The sequence below is a fragment of the Gymnogyps californianus genome, chromosome 11 (genome assembly GCF_018139145.2).
Source record: "Gymnogyps californianus isolate 813 chromosome 11, ASM1813914v2, whole genome shotgun sequence".
Taxonomy (NCBI): domain Eukaryota; kingdom Metazoa; phylum Chordata; class Aves; order Accipitriformes; family Cathartidae; genus Gymnogyps; species Gymnogyps californianus.
In genome coordinates, this window is record NC_059481.1 from 7,167,494 (window position 1) to 7,192,819 (window position 25,326).

General features: G+C 36.6%; 1 protein-coding gene across 2 annotated transcripts in view; it reads right to left on the minus strand.

The window, feature by feature from the left end:
* Positions 1–2,248: 2,248 nt before the first annotated feature.
* TJP1 (tight junction protein 1) overlaps positions 2,249–25,326 on the minus strand; it is a 165,062-nt gene continuing 141,984 nt past the window's right edge. The window contains exons 13-29 of one of the 2 annotated variants that reach the window (XM_050903692.1): positions 25,210–25,318; positions 24,360–24,579; positions 23,752–23,936; positions 23,520–23,615; positions 23,001–23,083; positions 21,755–21,965; positions 21,116–21,216; positions 19,559–19,912; positions 18,897–19,148; positions 17,210–18,109; positions 16,781–16,875; positions 16,064–16,288; positions 10,643–10,825; positions 9,489–9,956; positions 7,826–8,043; positions 6,464–6,547; positions 2,249–3,139 (exon numbers count right to left, since the gene is read on the minus strand). In XM_050903692.1, coding sequence (XP_050759649.1) covers positions 3,045–3,139; positions 6,464–6,547; positions 7,826–8,043; positions 9,489–9,956; positions 10,643–10,825; positions 16,064–16,288; positions 16,781–16,875; positions 17,210–18,109; positions 18,897–19,148; positions 19,559–19,912; positions 21,116–21,216; positions 21,755–21,965; positions 23,001–23,083; positions 23,520–23,615; positions 23,752–23,936; positions 24,360–24,579; positions 25,210–25,318 — 3,879 coding nt within the window. In that variant the 3' untranslated portion in view covers positions 2,249–3,044. Of the gene's footprint in view, positions 3,140–6,403; positions 6,548–7,825; positions 8,044–9,488; positions 9,957–10,642; positions 10,826–16,063; positions 16,289–16,780; positions 16,876–17,209; positions 18,110–18,896; positions 19,149–19,558; positions 19,913–21,115; positions 21,217–21,754; positions 21,966–23,000; positions 23,084–23,519; positions 23,616–23,751; positions 23,937–24,359; positions 24,580–25,209; positions 25,319–25,326 lie in introns of both variants that reach the window. The other variant, XM_050903691.1, reaches the window with a different exon arrangement.

The following is a 25,326-nucleotide window of genomic DNA, read 5'->3' on the forward strand; positions in this document are numbered from 1 at the left end:
GTAATTCTGTATCCATTGAATATGTTTCCACCATTGAAGCCATTTGTTTAGAAACGAGCACAAGACTCGAGATTTACATTATTAAAAATTCTGTACAATTTGCAAGGCTAAAGTTGGCCAGTACATTGCTGAGACAAACAGGAAGAATTGAGAGATGCAGTTTTTGAAGTTCACATTGAATAGTGAATAGAGAACTACAGTAAATTAGAATATTACATGTGAACTTACCTCCTGCAGAGCCTAGACTATATAAAATATGTAAGGAACGTAATCTCTTGCAAGGATAAAGATTTCAAAACCACTGGTATTTTAAAATAAGAAAATGTGTTATTTTAACACAGTTATTCTCAATAGCCATGTTTTAAACCAAAAGCATTGAGATTTAATGACAAGGAAAACAGGTATGTGGTTTAAATTAACTGCTTCAATAAACATTTCTACAGGTAGACAGCAAAAGACAATTCCATTGACAGGCTGCTTAGCAGTAGAGAACTACCACATTTTTGAACAGCATCAACTTTCTCATTTCATTTATGAAATGACAGCAGAGCAAAAGCTGTCAGGTTTTTTTCATTTTGAAAGACATGACCCTATACTCTTTAGAAGAAGAGCAGAAAGATATTATCTGCATCATTACAGTAAAAGCAACTCAGGACAGTTAGACCTTACAGCATGCTAGACTCAGGATGTCCAAAACACAAAATGACACCATTGCAAATAGTCCATGCAGTGTAACTCCAGGGTTCCTCAAGTCCGACCGACTCCTTTTGTAGTGTTTCACATACTTCTTACTAAGATCTGAACTAGAAAAGAACACTTAGAAATTTTAGCATTAGAATTTTCTCCAAGATGCTTTGCATGCCATTTTGAAACCCTCCTTTCTGCTAATTCAAAAAAAATACCACCAATATATCATCACTAAGACAAACGAAAAATGTCATCCTGACATGAACAGGTTTATTGCTGTTCAAATTATCTCTCTGCTCTTAGAGTTGAGATAAGCCATGAGGAGTAGCAGTAACAGTAGTGAATGCATCTTCTAGGGCAAGTCATGCCTGAGAAACAGTAAAAGTCAAGTAAAAGTACAAAAGTACAAAAAGGAAACCTCAGGGGTATGCGCTGTTTCTGAGCACTATTTAAAAATAACTTCTGGAATTTATTTTCTCTTATAGAATAATAGTAGCTTACTAGTTAGCCACCGAGTACTCCAAACAGGCCTGATAAGGGGATTCGGTAGGAATATCTTTATAATTGTATAACTAGACTATGTGTAAATCTACATGCTAGAACACTACCAAAGTATTTGGAAGAATAGGTGTAATAAGTAAACTAGCACCAACATAGTGATTCAAGGGACAAGTCTACCACTCCTACTTGTATTGAGTATTTCCAACGGATCCACACTGGAGTTCCTCATTTCAGAAGCCCTGCTGTAGACAACTCCAACTGACTCCACAAAAGAGCTCTGCTTCATGTATGAACACGCAGCAGAATCCAGCTGTCTACTTACGTAGAAAAAAAACAAAATTGATTTTGTCATGTTCACATAAATGCATTTCAGAAACAATAAGGTACTACAATCTCCTTTATTATTTTAAAAACAGTTTTATTCTGTATATTTAGAAACGTGTAATTTTAATAACTGCAGAGAAAAAAATCAACCACACCTGAACAGCTAATAACTCATTAACAGAATGCAGTGGTATATTATCTAAACAGTAGTAGTGCCATTGTGCCATAATAAATTGTCTATTAGTAAAAAAATACATTTCAGGGCACATAGTACAGCATCCTTATGACAAATTACAGTAGGGATACTTTTCAGGAATTTAATCAAAGTAGAGAATTCCGAGTTATATTCTTTAAATGCAGCACTTTAAAAGGTAACAACTTTGTGCATTTTTAAAAAATGTCCTTGTTCATATATTGTAGAAATGCTGCTTTATTGCTGCAGTTGTCAAAGTTCAAGGCTCAAAAGGTATGAGAGTACAAAGATATCCTTAAGAAACTTTGTTTGTTTTTATATATATTTATATATATAAAAAGGTAAAGCTTATAAAAGTTAATTTACAAACCAAGAACAAAAGTGGTATGCACGCATTATATACAAGCAGTCTATAACATCTATAAATTTTCAAATGCATAGCAGAAAACATACCATCATTTTCTTCTGGTTCTCTTCTGGCTGATGAACACAAACAATACTCATTCTCTAAACCAAACTCACATTGTGTTTCCCCCCCCCTCCTCTTTCCCCAGTCTCTCATGATATATTATCTAGATAAGCACAAAAGCCATACAAACTTAATACAGAGAACTATGAGAGCTAAGACTATTAAAAAAATGAGGGTAAGGCATCCCTGCTGGTTAATAGGTCTGTAATAATGTGGTTAATTTACAAATCCACAGAGGCAACTGAACCATAGTCATCCCACATGCTTTTCCCACTCCCCCCCGTTCTCATGACAATGTTTCCACATACAGTAAGATGTGTTTGCATTAGCCTCTCAGCAGAGGAAAACATCTAAACTGTGCTACCCCAAGCTGACTACCATTTCATTGGACATGTACACCGAAAGTCATTTAAAAAACTAGAGACCAAAATGTAGTCTTTTGAGTTACAGAGTCATAAAAACGTAGGCCAAATTCTGTGTTTTCACCAGTGGAGTATGAACCAAATTCAGTTCCTCTGAATATAATTCCATTGGTACTTTCAGATTTTAAACAATGAAATACTAGTAGTGTCCTTTAAAAAAAAAAAAAACACAAAAAAGGAAACAAAACAAAAACCAAAGAACAACCAAACCAAAGCATACAGAACCTGCAAAAACCCTACCTTGTTCCCACTGTACACTCCCTGCTTGTGGCATGTATTGTGACCATGGTTCAAAGAGTGTACTTGCTAAACCATTGTTAGTTAAAGCAAGACGCTTAAACACTAAGATCCATTATCACTTATAGAACAGTTAATACTTGATAGAGTGGTTCAGTTTACATGTAAGGTCCATCTCAGTTTCACATTATTTAGTCAGCTAACTTAGTATTTAGAAGTGGTCAATTAGGACTGAGACACAGTTTGCTCCAACAAGATAGTTTGGATCCCCGGGAAGAGACTTGTTCTGCCAGGTTTTGGGGTCACCTGTGGGAGGAAAACACAATGCTGGTGTTTAGTATCCGCTGTCAAACAGTGTACATCTTGAAACAACCAAGCTTTTGGGCAGGAGCTTTTAAGTTCTGAATAAACACCTGTTTGTGGTTGGTTTTTTTTTTTAAACCTGCAGTATGTTAATAAAAAATTAACCCTTTATTTTCATATAATGTAGGATAGATCAGTTGTTCAAAACAGATGCTGTGGCACTCAGGAATTTTTAAATATAAGTCATTCTACTCTACAGCACCAACATAGTGCTTTCCATTTGAGAAGTGTTAACAGTGAATCAGGTATTCACTGGCTCTTTCCTAAATTGCCAGAAAAACCAAGACATTTCAATAGCTAATATGGGTAGGATGCATTTGAAGTTTCTTGGAACAGTTCTGAACACAGATGAGTCAAATCAGAAGTTATGTTGTAACTAAACACTAACACATTAGTAATTTTATTTTCTATTATGAAAATTATTGTAGACAGGATTGTAGTCATTTGGCAGCTACATCCAGTATACTCATTTAAAAGCCTGAAATGCTGACATTCTAAAAGGGATTCTAGTTAACTGGTACATACTTAAAAATCTTTACAACAAGATCTTATCTACTCATGGTCAAAGGTCCTGTGTAACATTCTGTTACAAGGGAAAGTCATCAGCTGCCATCTCACCAGACAAAGGTCACATTCCCTCTGCACAGTCAATTGTCTCTTTCAACTGGAGAAAGTATTCTTCATTTACCCACCTAAACCCACTACTAAATGCTACCACTACACAAGAAGTGTCATCATCCCACTATGGCAGAACAGTGAAAAATGCACTGAAGTTCTCTTAAGCTTTCCAGATAAGTGACATTAAATAGCTTGGCCAAAGCAGATCTGCCTTGAGAAATGTGCAACAAGTTAGAGAACCCAGTCACACAGACTACAAACACCTGACACGTCTGTATTAAATGAGACTGATGTAAATTCACATAATTTTCTTGAAGAACTCATGAAAACAAAATGAAATACACAACGCACTGAGTGATGGCAACATCTGATGTAGGGACAAAGAATACAAGTGGCCTGTGTACAGTTAGAGAATGCAAACAAGCTTACTGCAACCAGCCGAGTACTTATTTTAGTCAAGAAGCTCAATAAGGCTGGAGAATTTTTCATTTTATAGATGCAGGGAATTCCATTCAAGACTCACATAATCAAATATATTAGGAGAAGGGTAAAACGGGACTGTAGGACAACCAGGTCCTAGTCTTGCACATGAGACAATGGCAGACTTTTTTCCAACCTTTCCTCCTAAATACATAGTAAGGATTCAACTGTAGCCAGTGCAACTTCTAGCTGTTGAGGATGTTTTTCCCATACTTACATACAACTGCTTTGCAAAAAAAAAAATCCTTCAGTATTTTTTACTAATACATTCAATAGGCGTGGCCATAAAAGGCAACTTTTTTCCCCAGTCAGTTTTAACACCAGAATCATTCAAGCTTTTGAAGGGATTTAACAGTAAAATATCAATATATGAGGCTTAAACGTGGCAGAAAGGATGTTAGTAAGTGCAAATGAATGTCACTTTTAAGACAGAACATGGATACATTGAGAAAAGATGAGGTAGAGCAGACGACTGAAGAGAGAAAAAACCCAGAATTGTATAAACTGTTATTATAAAGCCACCTCAAAAATCAGAGTCCCATAACCAACTAATTTAGAAAGAGAGAAAACAATTATTTATTTAAGACACAGTATGGTCTACTTACATATCATAAGACAGAATTGCCTAATTTTAAAGTTTGTCTCAAAAGAGCAATGTTATGATATACATCCCATTTCAGATTAACAGAATGTGGTGTTATATTTACAGTACAGAAAGTGTTAGGGTTTAAATATACACGCTCTTGCTCTCACCCACACATGCACACACACACACATCCCACTTTGGAAAGGGAGAAAAATGTCTCAGTAACTTCAGTTATTGTTTAGATCATTTGAGTCCTCTCCCTTCACTTCAAGTAAGTTCATGAACAGGTGCTATTAGTTACAAAGGAAGTGTTGTGTCATTTTTGTACATAGTTGTCATATCTTTTGGGACCCTTTCATTTATGAGTCCATGTTTTAACACTGCCATGTATACACACATTGTTAAACAGATGCATGCAACACATGCATATAATAGCTTATAAAAAACAACTAAAAATTATTGCCATTAATACCTCTAGGTTATTGAATCCCCATCGAGGGGAGTGATGCTTCAATCTTTCAAAGCATCAGTGCTTTGGTGTTGACAGTGATAGATACATCAGTGACGGAAGATATGCATACATGGTGGCTTAAATGCTGTATACAGAAGTACATCATTCAGTCATTACTTAGATCATATGTACACATAATGGTTTGAACCTTCCACCATAAATTTTGAAGGTAGCTGAATAAAACCTTAAGACTTTTTCCTCAGATGTGCAAACATTCCTTTTTAAATCTCTGTAACCTCACAGCCATTTCATGAAATTGCTTGAAACTTGCCCAGAATTCTCAATGAGGCTCCTCACTGACAATTTCAGCCAATACATCCTCACCCTCTTCCCAGAAAGCCACAGTGAGGTAAAAATGAACAGGTAAATAAAATTGCAACCTAGCTGCAACTTCTACTATCAACCAGAAACTTCTGGGTAAAAGGCAGTAGAGGAGAAATAGGCAGAAGCAAGCAAGAAAAGTCTTGTGGAAAATCCAGCTACGTTAGAATGACTTAAATGCTTTTACTGAACACTACAGTTTTCTTAAATGACCCAATTGTTAGCATCAACTTGCACACGTGGAAACAGTTAACAAGCATTAAATCATGATTTATGAGCATGCAGATTGTTAAGATTTGCCAGAGTCCTATATGGTTAATTAAGCAACAGACAAACACCAGTTATGTTACAAAGGCCAGAGGTACATAATCATTTCCTCTCAATTTTAGTGCGACTATCATTTCAAGTGTATTCAGCTGTAGCAGTCCTCAAGAAAGAAGACAATAGAAAAATACGATAATATTTAACAGACTAAAGATATTACTCTTTTTCTGCTATCATGGTTTTAGCTATGAATTTGCACCATGAGTAAATGTAAGAAAGACATTTGTAATGAAAGTGAAATGGGAGAGTTTGACACAAATACAATGATTGAGTTCTTTATATTACACAGCATCACCTTTAGCCAAATCAACTTAAGTTATACGATAGCACCCAAAAGCCCCAAAAGGACAGAGGGAGGACAGCATACCCGACGAGGAGTCGGAGGATTTTAGAGCAAAAGACCAACCATCAGGGGTCATAGACGCACAATGTGGCAGGCGCAGCTCCACTGGCTTCAGGAATTTTAGTCCATGAGGCCCACACATTACCAAGGGGCTAAGAAGTGTTTCACCTATAGTTAACAGAAGGAAAAACCTGTTACTGATTCTTCTTGAAATAGGTTCAAAGTATTACATCATTACATTGCAGAGCTACTCAGCAACTTAGTTTTAGAGAAAAATATAAGCATTTTGACCTGTCAGTAAAGAACAGCACTTAGCAAGATTGGTTCTCATAGTCTCTTTCAGAGCGCTCAAGTGACTTCTCAATGGAACATATCACAATCTCAAAATGAAAAAGGATAAACAAGTCCGATGATTAAATCATGTTGGGATTTTTTTTTTTGCCACTAATTTCTATGCAGGTGCATCAAAAGAAACAAATCCCCAAATCTGTAAGTAGCCTTATTTGCACGACAACTGCAATGTTCTGCTTGTATGAACTTATGGCACACTGGGATGAATAAAACCTTCAGCAGCTCAAGAGCCTATGACCCTTATCCTAACAGTCAAAAGATAAAGCATACAAACATATAGGTCTATTTTCAGTTTAAAACTCCAAATGTTAACGTAAGATTATTCAGCTGAGGAACATGCTATGTTTGGTTTATAAAGATTCAACGTAACTGCAGATTGCAAGTAACACTAACTGCAAATTTATGCAATTCACCCCTTTAGTTTCTTGACTTGAAGAAATTAGGAATCTAGTCCAGTGTACATGCATTTTCAGACATGTCAGTGGTATGAAAGACAGACTTATTATGAAGAGATTGCTCAACTACGATACACACTACTGAACCCTTATTAATAAGACAGTCAGGAATATACTTTTATTTGTATAGTTAGAATATTTTTTAAACTGTGAAGCTGTTTTCTTTAGAGAAATTGAAAAAAAATTAAAATGCTGAATATTTTCAAGCATTTAAGTAAATTCCAAGTATTTAACTCAAGTCATATTAGTTTAAATCGTGTGCTTTATAATTCTTTTGGTCCTAACTGAGGTGAATAAATATTTCTAATACGAACGCCTAGAATAAATCCCTGCACTTTGTGAGGGAATCTACAATTTCAAAGATTCTTAAAAAAAGAATTTAGAACCTTTAGTGCACTAGGTAAGTTTTAAATCAGTGTACAAATTAAATATTCTCAAGTTATAATTCAGGGCCTCCATCTTGCTTGCAACTTTCAATATTAAGCAGAATATTGCTTCCCTTGTGAGATGTATACTCTGTATCTTCATACAGAAATATGTTATACATTGAAGCATATTAAGGTATTTTCATATTCTATTTTGCTGTTGTTAGAAAACAATTGTATTAAATAACAGAACACTGTACAGTGCCAGCTCTTACCTTTCTCTTTGTCCAAAGGTGGAAGTATACTGTTGTCTCTGCAGACTTTGAAATATATTTCTTGCTCTATTCCCTCTGGAATGGCTCCTTGTGGTATAATAATACTAACTCCAGTCTCTATAGAGCTCAATACACCACCATTGCTGTTAAATACACCTCTTGCTGTGGCTACAACAGTGTGTCCATCTTCTTCCTCCTCATCCTCAAGTGCTGAAGGGCTGAATATAAAAGACAGAAAGCCTAGCAGTTTTATCAATATTTTCTTCCTGAAAGTCAGTGGCACACTTTCCTCTAACATTTTAGCAGAGCACAGCCTAGAGTAGGATAGCACTGACTTTAGGAAAACATTACATGTGTGTCTCACTCGATTGTGCAGGACAACTAAGATGAAAGTAGTTCCAAGTTCTGCCATGAGAAGAGAATATTTTCACAAAAAACCCCCCACCAAAGCCCATAGGCTCTGAAAATGTTCAGAAAGTGGTTAAAGCAAGCATTTGGACCACTTGAATCTTGCGTTTTCAAATGCCCGCTTCTGGGATTATACAGAAAGAGCCTGACCCAGTTACACACTTCAGCTTAGTAAAACTAAATATAATTAACATCTGAAAGTTTCTTTTTCCTACCAAAACTCCATTATGACTTTAATACCATAAGGAGTAATAATTCTTATTCAAGCCACACCAAACCCTTCTATTCAGATATAGATTGAAAACAAAGCCTGTAAAAAAAAAAAAACAACAAAAAAACCCACACAAACCAAACCACCCACATAATTTTTTCCAGGTTGCCAGGATATAACTAGAGAAACATATAGCACTATCAAATGGCTAGTTTGAGTAGATTTCAGATCAATTTCTAAGAATTTCACTCAAAGAACCAGTAATTTCAAAATTTCTAGCAGTCTACAAAACTATAGAGCATCAAAACATTTCCCAGGTGCTTAAGAACAAATAGGATTCATTCTTTATTACATTTCCGAGTTACTGAAACATCAAGCAAGGTTTCAAGTCTAGTTCATACATTATTATTTTGAAATCAAAGTAAAATAAAATGCTGTTCTGCAAATATTAGTGAAAAGCTATTTGCTGACTTGTTAAATTCTTAAGATTGTAGTACTGTCCGTTGCTTTTGATATAATTCTTATAGTTAAAGCATATTAAGCAAGCACAAGCTGCTTTTAAGCAGTTTTTGTTTTGTCTCATAGTAAAGAGAATCAATACGAAACTACTAAAGTTACTTTCTCTTTTTACAAGTATTTTTAAAATATCCTTTACACATGTGTACCATGAGGTGTCTCTCTAAGAACACAGAATGAATACAATTTGGTGCAACAGTTATCCTTAGAAATTAATTCCATCTTCTAGAAAAAGTGAGAGGACAAATGATTACTATCTACCAGAACATTTATAATTATGAGAAAAAAGCCATGCCACTTTCTAATAACAGGATGCAAGATGATACAGGGACATAGGACATACTATGTATCTATCCAAATGCTCTTCAATGCCCTTCGGTAGAATTTTAGAATCATAGTATCAATCTTTCAACTATAACATCAACAGAAATTGGAAGCACAGCAGCAAAAACACAGCTGTATTTTTCACAGGTTTCACAGATGAACTCTTATAGATATACTAAAGGAAAGAAAAAAGTAGCAGCTTACCTTACAGGAATGGCTTTAGGCACAGCATTAACGTTATTTGGTTGATATTTAGGCTTGTCAGCCTGTACAGCAAAGGTATCCATTCCACTATCAAACTCAGGAGGCTGCGATGAGCTGTGTGCTTTCAAAATTGGTTGAGGAGAATTTGGAGATTTTGATGGCAACTCTGATTTATGTTGAGCTTCATTTGGCAAGAGATTATGGTTGAATTTAGGACTTTCAAACTTGCGCTCAAAGGGCCTTGCAGCACTAGTATAAGGTTTCGTTGTAAAGCGGTTGTAAGAAGGGGTGACTGTTTTCTGAATCTGTTCAGTTCCATTAACGGGGCCTTTGTCAGGGAAGCTTTTCTGAGGATAAAAAGTGGACTGCACAGTGTCCTCTCTAGAGGATCTGAAAATTGCTGGCTTATTCTGAGGTGGAGGAGGATCAGACACAGAGTTAACTGCAACGCAAATAAAAATACCACAACTCATCAGTAGCCATCAGAAATTTCTAGTCACATACACTATGGCATAAGAATACACTTCAGTCAATTCTTAATCTACTATATAAAATACATATAGGTTCAGCTTAGCTCTCTTAGATCACCTGTCTGTATGTTCAGGCAAGTTATCTAATGTTTCATTAAACAGATATGTTAGATACAACGGTACGACCTTTCAATAAAAAGGTTAGACTGATTCATACTATAAAAAAAAGAAAACCAGTATTGACATACTATCACACACTTGCACAAACTGGAAAATTCAGTTGGACTGGGCAATCCTCTCAATGTGAAAGTGAAAACAACTTTTTCTTCTGTTTTTAGAAGCCTACAACCACTACTCATGCCTAAAGAATTCCGGCCTAAAGCATAGAGAGGTACGTTTTTTTAAGTACTGGAAATTTTACTTCATCTTTGCTGAGACTACTCAATATGGAAGAGAGAGTTACAGTCACTATTAACACCTGGACAGGATCGACAGTTTCAGACAGGAGCACCAAATCATTTCAAAAAACTCAATCTCACTATAGCAAAAAGCTATTTTCACTAATAATTTTTCCAAGTTTCAGTTAGAGAACAACATCATTACCAGTGTAGACATGCTGAAGCAACCACAAAAGCACCTGACAAGTGATACTTGTTACCACATGAGACAGGTTAGCTTTCCAACTGCTCACCTTCAGAAAGTGCAGGCTTGTGATGTGCTGGGAGAGACAGGACAGGACTATTAATTGACTGAGGTTGTGTATACTGGACTGAAGGAGCAGGAGGAGGAGTTGTAACTTGAGGGATTGGCTCATAGCGTTTTTCCCCAACAGGCCTATCCATTGATTCAGTATCAGCTGGTTTCCCCCTGTTGAAATAAAAGAAAAAAAAAAAAAAACAAAAAACATTTGACTGTTCAGTTTCCTCAGGGCTCTGAGCTCCTGCATTCACTGTTACTTTTTTCTTCTACGATCACCTGATTTCCATCTCTTCCTATAAACATTAAAACATGATTTTCTTTAATATATTGTCTCAAGTATAAAAACATTTATTGATAAGCACAAGAGATTAAGACAACATTGAATCTTTAAAAGAAGATTAGTAACACAAACCATGGCAAACAAAAGGCAGATGACATTTCAGGTGTATTTGCATAATTGCCTACAAGATCTTCATTTTTCAATTTCATTTGGGATAATTTCAATGAAAAAGTGCTCTCTAATTTAGCAGGTCTTCAAAATAAAGATATAAATCCACTTTTTTGGGGGGTGGGTGGGTTGTTTTTGAAAAGCATAATTAGCCAATAGGACAATGGATTCTAGTACAACTTCTCTAAATACACCGAGTATTTGAACAATGCCATCTTAATTAGAAATGTAATCAGCTTAAGCTTCACTAGCTTTATGTGCATAGCGTAGATAACTTTAAAATCTTATTTTCAAAACATTTTTCTTATACTAAAAATATTTCTCCACAAGTTTATTTCAGGAAATTATTGATTTCACAAGTACCTGTAATTTTGGACTACAACATATTGCACTTAGTTTCAGAATTTGTGTGTTTAAAATTTTAAGTGCACATAATGCCTGTGATGAAATGTAACAGTGAGAGGACACCTGAAAACATCCTCACATCAACAACAGTCTTACCACTTGATGCTCCTTTTCAAGTAGTCATAGCTAGTGTAAGAGCCAAGAAATCTAGGTGATGGCAAAGCAAAGAGCAATAGAAGAATGAAAGAAAATAGTCATTCTATCTTGAGCATATTATTTCTTCACACTTTTTATGTTAGTCCTAGCAGTGAAACAAAGAGACACTACTTTTAACAGTGATGTTTCTGATAGGACCCTTATTGTATGCATGTGTACAATGATCACCTACTATATTTAATATGAGATTTTGTCAGTGAGTTCGGAGGTGGTCAAGATCTCAAATTGACAGATATTGAAAGTAAGAATGACATTACACTAAGCCACTTGTTACAATCTGTATGAACAAAGTTATTCAATATATTGAAAAAAATGAGCAAAAGATAAATCCCATATTCTAACAGTCTCTCACTTATGGTTCAATTTGCATTAATTTCTTCAGTCTTAACATACACAGAATGATGATGTTTTTGTATTGCAGATCATGTACTGTGGGTACATTTATAACAAATGTTTCTATAGCACTATCAGCTCATCCAATAGCAGAGCCCACACCATAAAATGCTTCTGATTGTGTTCAACAACTCCTAAAAGGATGTCTTAGAACAACTGCTTATGAATACCAGGAGAGACAGAAAACCATAAGTATACTGATGACCTTCTCTTTATTTTTAACACGTATCTTGCTTATATGTTACAAGAAAATACATTTTACAGTAGGACAGCTTTCCCTCATCCCTTCACTTTCTGTATGCTCATAAAAATGTAACAGGCATTTTAGACACCAGCAGCCTTACTGCTTCAGAGGAGTACGTTATGAAACTAAGAAAAGGGCTGATCAACTTTTGAAAGTCTGCTCAATGACCACATGACTATGATGCTCAGTGAGCTAAGCAGCATCTGTATGAATGTGTATCTAAAAATCAGTGTTGCCAGGAAAAAAAAAAAAATCATTTTAGATCTGCTGTATAAGCTTCCGTTCCCACTGATTTTATATAAAGCCATTCATCCAACAACAGAAGTTATTACTGCATGCTCATTCACTGCTGTCTTTATTCCAGGTGGGTAGTAGCTGCTTTCTCAGAAAACTGCCCACCTGAAATCACTGCTTCCCAGAGGGGAATATTAACCAGGGGAGGGGAGCACTGCAAAAGTCCCACAGAAAAAACCCAACACACTCCACACCTAATCAGAACTGCTTGCCAGCTTTGTGAGGAATTAAAATATGGGGAAAGGTAGTACATTTTGATGGAGGGAGCAGAAGAGAGAACCGTGACTACACAAACACAAGCAGCACAACGTTGTACTTAGTATGAAGCACATTCTTCTGTCATAGGCTCCTGACCAAGGGTCAGCCACAATCTCAAGCACATTGTTCAGAACCTGTATGCAATGAAAGTGGTCCACAGCAAAATGCTTGCTTACAACTTGTGAGTGTATAAATGAAGTTCCTCTAATTATTGATGTGTTGTTTTCTAAGCTGTTTCCCACTTCATTTTTGTTACAAGACCACTACTTTAATTTGAAAAGAAACAGAAATGAACCACTAGAATGAACCACTGGGCAACAGCTTATAAGCCTCTGTGCACAACAGAAAACTTATCAAACTGCATTGCTGATCTTCAGTTCCCATTCAAAAAGCTCCAATTCTATAAGAGACACATAAGAGCTCGGCTAGAGCAGTTTAAGAAGTTAACACAGGACACTGTTCCTTACTGCCTCCTCAGGTGAGGCTGTAACTGATCATGTGAGTACCCTTAAGCCTACTCAATACAAAACTTATAAGCTACCTCATTCTGCAGCGTGTCAAGCTATTGCAGGTAACTACACTGAATCAAGCAGGAACAAATCCACTACTCAGCCACAGGGGTAGCAGCCTCATAAACTGCTCCAAGTAGATCCACTGAAACATGTCCATTTACAAGTTCTGTTTTCTCACATCAAGAGAAACCATCCCTTATTCTCCAGTTACTGACAACTGTAACATGTAGATATGGCATTACCCATACAAAGCAGCTTCAGTAATGACATAACTTTCCTAAACGATGCAAATGAAACCCCAACAAATTAAAAGAGTAAACTGATTCGTACACACATAATGGGAAAAATATGTACTTTCACAATACTTACTCAGTGGCAAAGAACTTTACATAATTTGATGTTTAACATTAATATTTAAACCTGAAAAAGTTGTAGCTATTGCTCATGAATAAATAAAATCTGTCCTCTGTACCCAGAATACATTATATGGACTATGCAGGAGCAAGAGATTGCATAATCAACAGTTCCTGTATCATCCAAATTTAGTCCTGTTTATTTTTAGAAGAGTTTATTCACAGAATAGCAATTACCATATAAATTCACTGGAAAAAAGAAGATGAATAACAAGCAAGTAACAAGGTACAAACTGGAAGCTGGTGAAAGGAGAGTCCTAAATATGAATGCTTTCCCAAGACAGCAGTTGTTTTGTGTTTCCACACAAGAACATTGCAGTATGCCTCTAGAGGCAGTACTGTCCAACTGAGTAGTGATCTTGTTTATCTCTTTCCGCTTACTTCCATAAATATTTTAGTCTATTTGCACTGGACTACCCCGGGTAAATTTTCTTTCCCATGTCTGTCCCTTCCTGTTAAGGGTTACATTCTTTCATAAAGAAAAAAACACATTTTTGTCCCCTGACTTATGAAACTATCAGCCTTAAAAACAGTATTATCTTATTCCTCTGTGGCAGTAAGATGTCACCTTCCCATAAGTACAAGCCCTGAAGTTATACACTAATTCACAATCAAAACAAAACCAGAACTGAGCAGCCAAGGAAGGGAAGTGTCATGGCAGACAGAAGTGGTAGGTAGAAGTATGGAACAATCTCTCTCAACTATTAGCTGTTCTGCAGCAGAAATTCAAGTTGTGTGTATTTCTCATGTTTTTCAGCGTGACAACACTGCAGAGGATAACAAAGGTACAACGAAAGCTTACAATACTCTCCGTCTGAAGAATTTTACAATCTTCACAATTAATTGATAAAAGCTTACAACGTTTCTCCCAAAGCATTACTTGCATTTACGATGGCAACACAGTCCATGCCTACAGATCAAAATGGACGATCTATGGGTAACATTGCTTTTTATATGTGGGAACATAATTCTGAAAGGTACCGCAATGCATTATGAGGCCAGCCAAGGCTTTTTTTTTTTTTTTTCTTTTTTTTTTAGGTCTCTTCCTATGACGCCCAGAGAGCAGGACAGATATGCTCCCACCTTTCCATCAAAAGACACAGGGCAAATGAAAAGGAAGGATAAAGAACATCCTTGACAGAATCAGAACTGGTTATAGATTACTATACACATTCCTTCCTTAGCATATAAAAAAGTAAAATAAGAAATAGTTACCATATGTAGACTTCTTGAATAGAAAAAAGGTGAATCTTTTAAAACCTATCAAGCTTTTGGAAAGATTCCAATATTCTCAGTTCCCAGAGGAAGACATTGGAGATCATAGACAATATTATACAAATAAGAACAGGATTCCTGAGCCCTAGCTCTAATCCTTTAAGACAAGCACTAGAACACCGTGTATCAAGTACATGAAAGACAGCTTTCACTATACACGTAACACCATAAAACTTCAACAAGCTAGTTTGTTATTTCACTCTAAAGATCTCATTTACATTAAGGTTGCCAGATTTTCAGCTTAACCTGAATAGTCCAGATTTCAAGCAAGAATGCAACCAAAGCCTTCAAAAATACCCAATTTTCAGCCTGCATGCAGTAAGCCAAGATAGCTTTTCACAGTAACAGCTACAACCACATTGCTATGGTTTGAATCAAAACAAATTTTGGAAATTTAGGTAGCTGTGGGGAGTATTCACAAAGTTTGCATAAGTATCCTCCAAGACAGCCAGTTCTTTACCTGAGCTAAATCTGTGTATGAGCTTTCACACAATTTCTGTATCAAAATGTTCCAAATCAAGGAAGCAGAACAATACAGGAAACAGATGTTTCCATCAACAGATTAAATTCTGGCCTCAGCAATATTCCCTAAAGGCTCAATTTCCTAATGTCAAACATGGCTAATGTGTACAAGCCTGTCTGCAGAATAAATGCATGCAGAACTGGAATAAACCAAAACCCTTTGCTTTGAAAGATGTTTAAGCACTCAGTGTTAGACAGACTAAGGAAATACTTTGTTACTTTCTGTTAGTAAGTGGTAAGCAAAAGTAACATGTTAAAGGTCCTGAAACCTACAAAAATTATTCATTTCATTTACCAAAATAAAAAGTTATGCAGTTACATGTTTTCAAACTAAAACTACATCTAAACAGAGAAATTGACTTCATGAATAATTTCAGTTAGATACCATAAACCCCTGGAATTCCATTGTTAGAGGCAGAATTTCTGTTTTAGTCCTATATGCCTCCTGCCTTTTTCAAATTAAAAAAAGAAATCCCCCAAACTTACTTCGAATAACTGGTGAAATTCAGCTGATTCTGCGAATGTATTGGTTTAGTGGGCTCAGAATGATGGCTGGCAGGAACCTGCGCAGATGGCTTATTTTCAAAACTCCTGCGATCAAAGTATGAGAGCTGCTTTCGATAATACTCTTCATCTTCTTCAGGATCATAATGATTTGAACGCACAATATCTTCAGGTGGCTTCACTTGAGGTCTCTGTGGTTCTGGGGCCCTAACCAAGAATGATAATATACAGTTGCCATACGCAGTTGAACAAGCATAAGTACTCGAATTAAAATTCTATTTTATAACCCAGCTAGTAATACAGCAACCGAAATGTAATTCTTATAATTGCACACCTTGCCTTTTTAACCTATATTGTATGGAAATTAGATAGCTGTGACATAGCATAAAAAAAGAAAATCTTATTTCCCTTTTGTTTTAACTTTCTAATTATCTCAATTAAACACAGAAAAAAGTATGATGGAGATATTGGCTAAGTTTCTTCCTCAAAAATGCTGAAAAACCATAGTGTCCTTCCCCCACTTGCCAGCAATCATGTCCATGAGAACTGACTTTATGCCCTGCCTTACTATTGACACAGAAATCATACTGACACACTCCAACCACTCTGCATTTTCCAATTTGAACCACTAAGATGTGTTTTCTGAATATTCTAATCTCATATTGAAAGCTAAATTTAATCAATAAGTTGTGCATCTACCTGTAAGTTGTTTTGTCATGTTCATACTGGCTTTGAGACGTTGGTTTTGGACCAGCCACAGTTGTGAGTGTAGGCTTAGGTGCTAGTTCTGGAGGCTGTAAAGAAAAGCACAGCATATTCTCTTAGATTCTAAGATTTAGAAAGATACAGCACTTTGAGTAAGAAAACTAAGACTGCCCTCCCCTTCGCCCAAAAGGAAAAACAGAACTAAATACTAGTGAAAGATGAATTAGAGGACTTTTCAGCATGGCAAGATCCCCTTCAGTGTTTTCATAAAAGTTTTCAGTTTCTGCTTTAAAACATACTGCAGTTAGGTTGCTAAGAGGCTATTCCACAAGCAGTAAAGCTTTCTTTCCAAGACAGTATTTTACTTCTTGCAATGTAGTTTCATTAACAAAAAGCAGGAATTAAAAAACTTAAATGACTTACCTTGACAGCTGATGTATCACTTGGGTCCTTCATTTTTTCCAAAGATGGTGATCTTCTTCTTTCAAATATCTTAACCCTACTTCGGACAGACTGTGGTTTCATGGCTGGATCTTCTTCTTCCTCTGCTAGAGATGGCGGTGTAGGCAGTGGTTTACTGTTAGAAGGCAAAACTTCTGGTTTGGTTTGTGATGAAGGGGGAGGAGGAAGAGAAACACCTGAAGTGCTATGAGAAGGCTCATATTGTCCAGCTTTAGCATTATAAGCTTGAGGAGGACCTTGTTCATAGCCCCTTATATGTGGATCAAAGTACTGCTTCGGTTCAGGAGATCGAGATATGGCTGACTGGTATGGCTGAGCTTCTTGTTTGTATCTACCATGTGTGTCATAACCAACAGTATGTTGGTCTTCGTATCGCACTTGCGGTAAGCTGAAGTTTTTGGGTGCATGCTCATAGCGAGGTCTGCCATCATAGCTCATTGGAGGGGGTTCCTCAAAACGAGGTTGTGCTGCATAATAGCTGCGTTCTGTGCTCTCTTCTATATTTTGTCTGGAATCAAGATCCCTAGGAGGCTGGTTTTCATAAGCTGTTCTTGTTTGGTTGTAGGGCTGTTTTTCATCATAATATGCCCAGTGCTCCTCATAAGGGGGCACACGGTCATCATAATGTAGGCGAGGGTCATAACCACGAGAAAACTGATCTACATAGTTTGTAGAATCATACTTATATGTTGACTGTTCATAGTCTCTACTCGGTTGTTTTTCTGCATACTGAGCCTGGGATTCATAGATCAGATTTGGGTCTCTTTCCTGCCTCTGTACTGGGTGATTAACTGCTGGCTGTTTTAAGACATAGCTTTGTCTGGACACTTCTTCGTTAATATATGGATCCTTTCGGTATACCTGTTAAAGAGAGATGAATACTTTTCAGTTAAAATGAAGAGTAACTGCAGCTGCATTTGAATATAGTATTTTAAACAAACCTAAGTTTTAAATATTGGCTTTAGTTTTGTTTAAAAGCAGAATAATTTGATGCAGTTGTTTGCAATCACAGGAAGCTGAATTTGGTGATTCAAGAGATCCCTTCCAGTCCTATTTTTAAGCAAAAACACGTAAGTAGATTAAAAGGGGAAGACAAAGGAGATAGTATCTCATCTTTGGGGTTTGGTGTTGGGGGGAAGGGGGCCCACACACACTTTTTTGCAGGGGGCGGGAAGAGTGGAAGTAAATCGATTTATATATTTAAGTTAGTTCTAGCATTGCTGAGGAAGTATATAAAGTCACCCAACAAGCTGGATTCATCTTCACGATCAAGGATTTGGCATGATTTAAAGTATACAAAGATCTAGCGTCATTTTAGGGAAATAACAGATTTTTCTCAAGGCCTCATTAATAAACAGCAGAACTTTGACAAGCTAGAAGTCACACTAAAAGTAAAATCAAAATACAGAATGCAGCCTTTTTTAAAAAACGGCATCTTTTTGAGAAGTGAAAAGTGTATAGTTTGAAGCCATGCACACAAAACATTAGATGATGCTTAGCAATTCAGATGCACTGGTTTTTTGCAACCTGCATGATCTCTCATAGGAAAAAAAATTAGAAGGAATTCTCCAAGTAAGGGCAAAACAAAAAGATCATGTGCTAGCTTGATGTATAGCAGGAAATCAGCGCAACAATGTGGCACAGGTACCTTTGCTGGATCTATATGCGGCGATAAGGATGATGGCTCTTGATCTCTTAGGACTATATGAGCTCCCTCAGTACTTGATGTTCTTAAGGGGCCCGCTTGTGGTTGGTAAGAGTTGTAAGGAGCAGCAGTAGGCTCCTCCAGTTTGACATTAGTTAGGTTTACATTAGCATTTACTGCAGAGGTTGATGAGGTTGCAGGGTTTGATTCAGGCGACGGGGAAAGGTAAGGGACTGCAGGTGAGGCTTCTGCTTTCTGTGAAGTGTTTAAAATATTTTAAATATACCGCTATTGAATCACTGTATGACTTTTTGATTTATATTAAAATAATTTAAATGATGCTTTGATCAACGCAGCTAGATGTAGAATGAAATGTACTGAAAGTATCATGCACTAGCACTTCCAGAAATTTATTATGTTGAAGATTAAAAAAGCAAAACATTTACTCAAAGTAGAATGGTACTTCAATCCCCCTCCTGTCAGAATGAGCCACTAAAAACAGATAGGACAGGCTAATTGTCAATTATAACACATTATTGTTGCTGTTGACAGACTCTTGTATGCACTCACAATACTGGTAAGCAGTCTATAAACACACATTTCTTGTTCAAGAGAACTTACAGCCTGAAGTAAATGTATAGTGGTCAGTGTATAAAATTACTTACCGGCTGAGAAGTAGTTGTTTTAAATCCTGAAGAATCTATTCTGAGATTTGGCTGTGGCTGAGCTTGAGATGCATAAGTAGGGTAAGTTTGAGTTTCATGATGCATTCCAGAAGAATCTTCTCTAACAGGTTCAGAAGAACGTGTAATAGCAGATTCAGGAGGAGTCCCAACCTCATCATTCAGAGTTTCATCCAGTTCTTGATCAGTATAAGCACCCCCTTCTGTATCTGTGTCTTCATAATCAGATGTGTGTCTACTGTCCGTGCTGTACATAGAATATTCACTACCAGGAGCTGAGAGGTAAGAAAGGCGGTCATCGTGTAAATCAAGGTCATCACTTGTAGCACCATCTGCCTGTGTTGAACAAAATTCGAGCACACGTTTACTGAAATACCTTTTAAAGAATGCCCTTTTTCTTGCAATGTAAAGCCAGGAAGTTTTTGCGTGAATAATTAAGAACTGAACAAATGGAATGCATCTATCTTGTTCTGAACCACAACAGAAAGTCTGGTAGTTAAAAAAAGTTAGTTATATTCCAAATCCAGCAGCACAGCAACAGAATAAGAATTCAGCAATTCTGAGTATCACATGGGAGGAGAAATCAGGTTTCAATCGCTGAAGATGTTAAGCTTACAACTAAAAGCCTTTTCTGCAGTCTAGCTCTTTGAATCATTTTACTAAGGGGTCAGATGACTGTCTGTGTAAGGGAGGGGATAGTGCACAGTGTCCACAGAAATCAAAGTGTTCGGGAAGATACAAAGCTGCACTTTAAAGCGATACTACGATACTGGAATACTACGATACTGGATACTACGATACCTTCATTAACTTGAAGGTAGATATAAGGAGGTGAAAGGAGCTCAATCTGAACAGAAATAGACAATCCAAATATTAAGAAACACATTGCAATAGCTGATCCATCATTTGCTTACTTGTAGTTGGCACTGCTTGATATTAGTTCTTCAAGAGGATGGATCTAATGTGCATGGTGTAACATGCAGCTTGAGAAGGCAAGTGAAGTTTTAGTAGGGAACATATAATACTAACTTGTGATTTTGTATCTATGTTCTCACAACTGAGAGAAAGGTCAGAAAGAACATGAATATGCCACTTGCTTTTGTTAACAAAAAAATAATTCATCATCAGGCAATCCCAGCCCCTAGTACCAATGCAGCAGAACACCGAGAAGTTCTTTCATGAAAAAGCATCCAATCCCCATAAAGTCTTCCAAGCAATAATATATCCTCCACTTAACAGTGGCAATGGGCAAATACTCTCACTTACTACACTGCTATATGCACAAGGACAACTGTACAGCCCTCATTAACAGAGTAACTGCACTAATATAGTGACAAATCAGTTTTGAGCAGTTCACACAGCCACGAGGCATTACTGCTTTAGATCTTCAAATGATGGTTAAAACGAGGAGGAAAAAAGGAAAACAAACTTCACTCCACAAGTATTTGCCCATATCTGTAATACCAGTAAGAATGAAAGAACAAAAACCCTCTCATACATACAGTTTTGTCATTTCTCCCCAAACATATTATTTCTTACCTTTCCTTCTGAAACCCACACTAGTTGGTTCTGTTGTTGCTGAATTGCTTCCTTTAGAGCTCCATACCATCCTTCATTCATTGAATTCAAGTTAATGGTAGCTAGAAGTACAGCAGGTTAGTTTGACTTATGATTTCTGCAGAACTATGAGAAGGATCTGTACCACCAGTAATAAAAGCAATATAAACTGGTAGGTTAAAACTATGAGATTTAAATAGTAATGTAAGTATTAGTATTCAAAGCAACCATAAGGCCTGATGTGGTTTGGGACATTTTATCCCATAGGAAATACTGAGTTAACAGTAGCTTAGAATAAAGTGAGGCTTCAGTTTAGCCAGACAAAAAAAAAAATTACATCATCTTCCTATTTATTCAAATGTTTGACTTTGGCTGATGATGCTGCAAAGCCACCAGATCTATCAGAAATGTCATTTTGATGTTTCAGATTGCTTTACGTTTGTGCAGTCATGTGCAAACAATGCACACATCAATAAACTATTGGTTATGGAATGGGTGAGCCTGAACAAGTCAACAACTGCTTGACTTGGTCCATTTGCAGAAAAGTCTGGAGAAAGAAGTTACTCTCATCTCATTTCTCCCTCTCTCGGAAATACTAACGCAGTATATCCAATTACTTACTTGTAAAGAGATGGTGATTATTTTTGCGTAGCTTGTGAGCTCTTTCATACAGCTTTCTGGCACTTTTTCGTGATTCTGGGCACAACCTCATTCTCATAGTCTTTACACCCTGCTTAGAATCAGGATTTAGGAACACTACAATAGGATACCACTGGGCATAATTCAGACGGTCCACTGCATTAGGAGTGACATCTAATAAAGCATGTTTGTCCTGTTGTGATAAAAAGGACAGAGGCAAGAAAGTGAATCACTTATATACTACATTTATTTTTTTTAAACATCCTCCACAAATTTGTTTTGTATTACCTTTACAGAGTTCGTTGTTTCAAAGTATTGATTTAAATTCTTTTCCTATTTGAATAATAGAATCATAGAAACCAAACCAGTTCCAATACCAGGCTACACAGGCATACACATTTTGAACTGTAGTTGTGTAACTATGAGCTTTTTAATATTTAACTCCCTATTTAAAAAAAATCTCCTCAAAGTAAGCAGGCACTAAACTAAAAATAAGTAGTTTCCTATTAGTATTCTGCTAATAGGAAAAAAGGAAAGATTGAAAGAAGACCTAGTCTCATTACACACCTCCATCTTCCTTTTCAAAAAAAAAAAAAAAAAAAAAATCACTCTGAATGCAACAACTTGGCCAGCTTTCATCCAGTGCAAGATTTCTCTCAAGCACAGCACACAGTATCCCCGCTTTGCTGCTAGAACAGCTCCCCCCCACCCCTCTTGGGCATCTGAAAGGCTTGCAGTTGAAGTAAGGAAATAAAAAGGTGAGGAGTAGAGCCTCGTACCATGAACTAATGTCAGAAGTTTTAAGGATATCAAGGAAGTGAGATTGAAGGACCCTTTCCCCTAGTCCTTGCACAAAAAATGATGTCAAGTTATCAATTTGTAAATTGGGCTGGGGGAAGACTAATGACTCCATAAATAAAAGTAACAATTTCTAGCTGTAATGTCACACCACAGCTTTAAGTGAAAGAGGAAACAGCTTAAAACAGCCTTAATGGAGAGAGGACAACACTCCCTGCAACAAAGCCTAGAATTACTTCTAGGCTGCAGTTATTAATATGGAGAAGGAAAGGGATGGTGTTTTTTTTAATTAACCAACAGAAAGATGAGAAAGTTGTTTTTAAAGCAAACACTCATTAGTTCTTCTACATTTAAAACACCCAACACTTTACTGGGTGATACCAGTTTTACTCTTCTTGTGTTAAAAGTACAGTGACAATAAAAGACTTACTCTATCAATTATCTGTTTTATAGTGTGAAGACGAATAATGCCAGAACTACGTTGGTCAGTACCAGCATCTCTTGGTTCACTTTCTGGTAAAGAGGAACACAGTAAAAACCTGTTGTAAGTTTACAACATATTCTACATTCCCTCATAACAAACCATTTCACAGCTCAAATTGTCAATTCAGATTGAAGATACTCCTCCTGCTTCAAAATAATACATGAAAATCTACCCACCAATTTGGCCATAAAAATCACTACATCTTTACAAAAGCACTTAGAAATAGAATAAGGTACTGAATTAAAATGAAATTTGACAAGGCTATAAATAGAACTAATATTACTTTTACCTTCAGAGAATTATCAGCAACCAAACAGGGAAAGAGCTTACATTTAGTCTGTTCCTTTACATCGTCAAAATCTTGTTAAACATGTTAACAGCTAAAGTTATAATGTAGAAACAAACAATCTAGCAAGAGAAAGTTGACTGTTTTGTAACTGCAGAAAAACCTGATCTCACACTTACTTGCAATTTGAAAGATATCTGGTTCTTCTCTAGCAAGTTTCTCCCGCGCAACATCAGCTATTGGACCAAAAATGGTTACAGGTCTGAGAAACCCAGCTAGAATTACAGGGGAAAAAAAAGTCAAAATATATTGACTGCTTAAAACAAATGCAAGATACTCTTAAATACATAGGCTAATACAAAGCAAACCACACAAACCTGTTAACCTGCAACAGTAGAAATAAAGCCATACCTTCCCGAAGAACAACTCTTTCATAGGCAGGAAACTTTGTCTGAACAGGCTGGGCAGAAAGATCTTCTCTGCTTTTTCGGAGATTTCTTTTTGAGCTACGCAAACCTCGGAATCTCCAAAAATCCGCTCGATCTCCTCCTGCTGTCTTTGGAAGCGTGTACTGTACACTAGCTAGTTGTTCAGCTCTAAGATGACAACAAATCCCAACCAGTTATCAAGGAAGTCAGCTTCTGAAGTAATGCTTGACTAGCAAGCTTATACTTCCAAAACACACTACCACCTGGCTGAATCAAGCTTTCGTTGTTTCTGTATTAGAAAGTACAAGATCGAACTACTGAGGCTGATACCACATTTCTAAAGCTTTACGTAGCCTCATCTCTTGTATCGAAAAGAAAGTTTTAAGGTTTTTTGTGGACTGTACAAGAGTCAAAAGCCAATCCATAGATCAGATACTTAACTTCAGTTTGTTTTAACACTTTGTCACTTTTTCCTGACTAAAGCAGTTCTATAAACTAGGGTCCTGTAGACAAGTGCAGTCATTCATTATACAGATACAGAATTCAAAATCATAGTTTTAAAACAACAATTTAAGTACTTTAAGATCGTACCTGTTTTTGTTAGGTATGATACCTCTTTCAACTTCCTTATGATTCTTGCCAATTCGAATTGCCAGCCATGAACCCAGTTTGCCATTGTACAGAGTGTCCACCACCCGGAACACTTCACCTTTGTTGAAACTTAGTCCATAAGGAGATTCCTTTTCATATTCAAAATGAGTTCTGATATAGAAAGAATCCCCTACATCAGACTCAACAATGCGACGATAAACTAAAAAAGAAAAAGAAACCCCCAAATATAAAGTGTTACGTAAGTTCAAGTGATATCCTAATGCTCACAAGAATTACTCAAAACAGTGCCTCAACTTAATTCTCCTTGTTTCAAATATACAATATTACTTCAAGAAACCTCACTGTCTCAGAACTGCTCTATTTTAAGCAGCATAACTATTAATAGCAAACTCTACCAACATAAATTCAGCTTTCATGGTCAAAAATTTGGTGCTAGTGCAAGCTTAATTCAGTTCCCCTGGAAGGAATGAATCTTACTGGGAAAGAAGTTTGTGTGTACACACACATCAGCGTAATCACACATTTTAAACAGCATAACTACAACAGACTCTCCTGCTCCCCTCAGGGTTTAATGCCAATACTTTTGTCAGATGCTAGGGGTTATTTTTGGTGGGGTTTTTTTAGATTGTTTTGTTTGGGGGGTGTGGTGGTGTACTGTTACAATATCAACCTCTAGTCCATTTGTAGTAGTAACCTATCCCAAAGCCAGAACAACTTAATAGTCTTCATAAGGTGCCAATTTCCTGCAAGCCAGAAGTTAGTCATTCACTATAATTTTTATGTTATTCCAAGCAGTCTACTACATTGCTCCCAATACACAAATATTTACCATCTTTTTTCTTCTGTGCCAAAATGGTTACTTCTTCGCCTTTAGGAAGATCAAGCAAAAAAAGGACAGCTTCTTCTCTGATGATATTTGTGAAGTCTACGTTATTTACCTGGTATC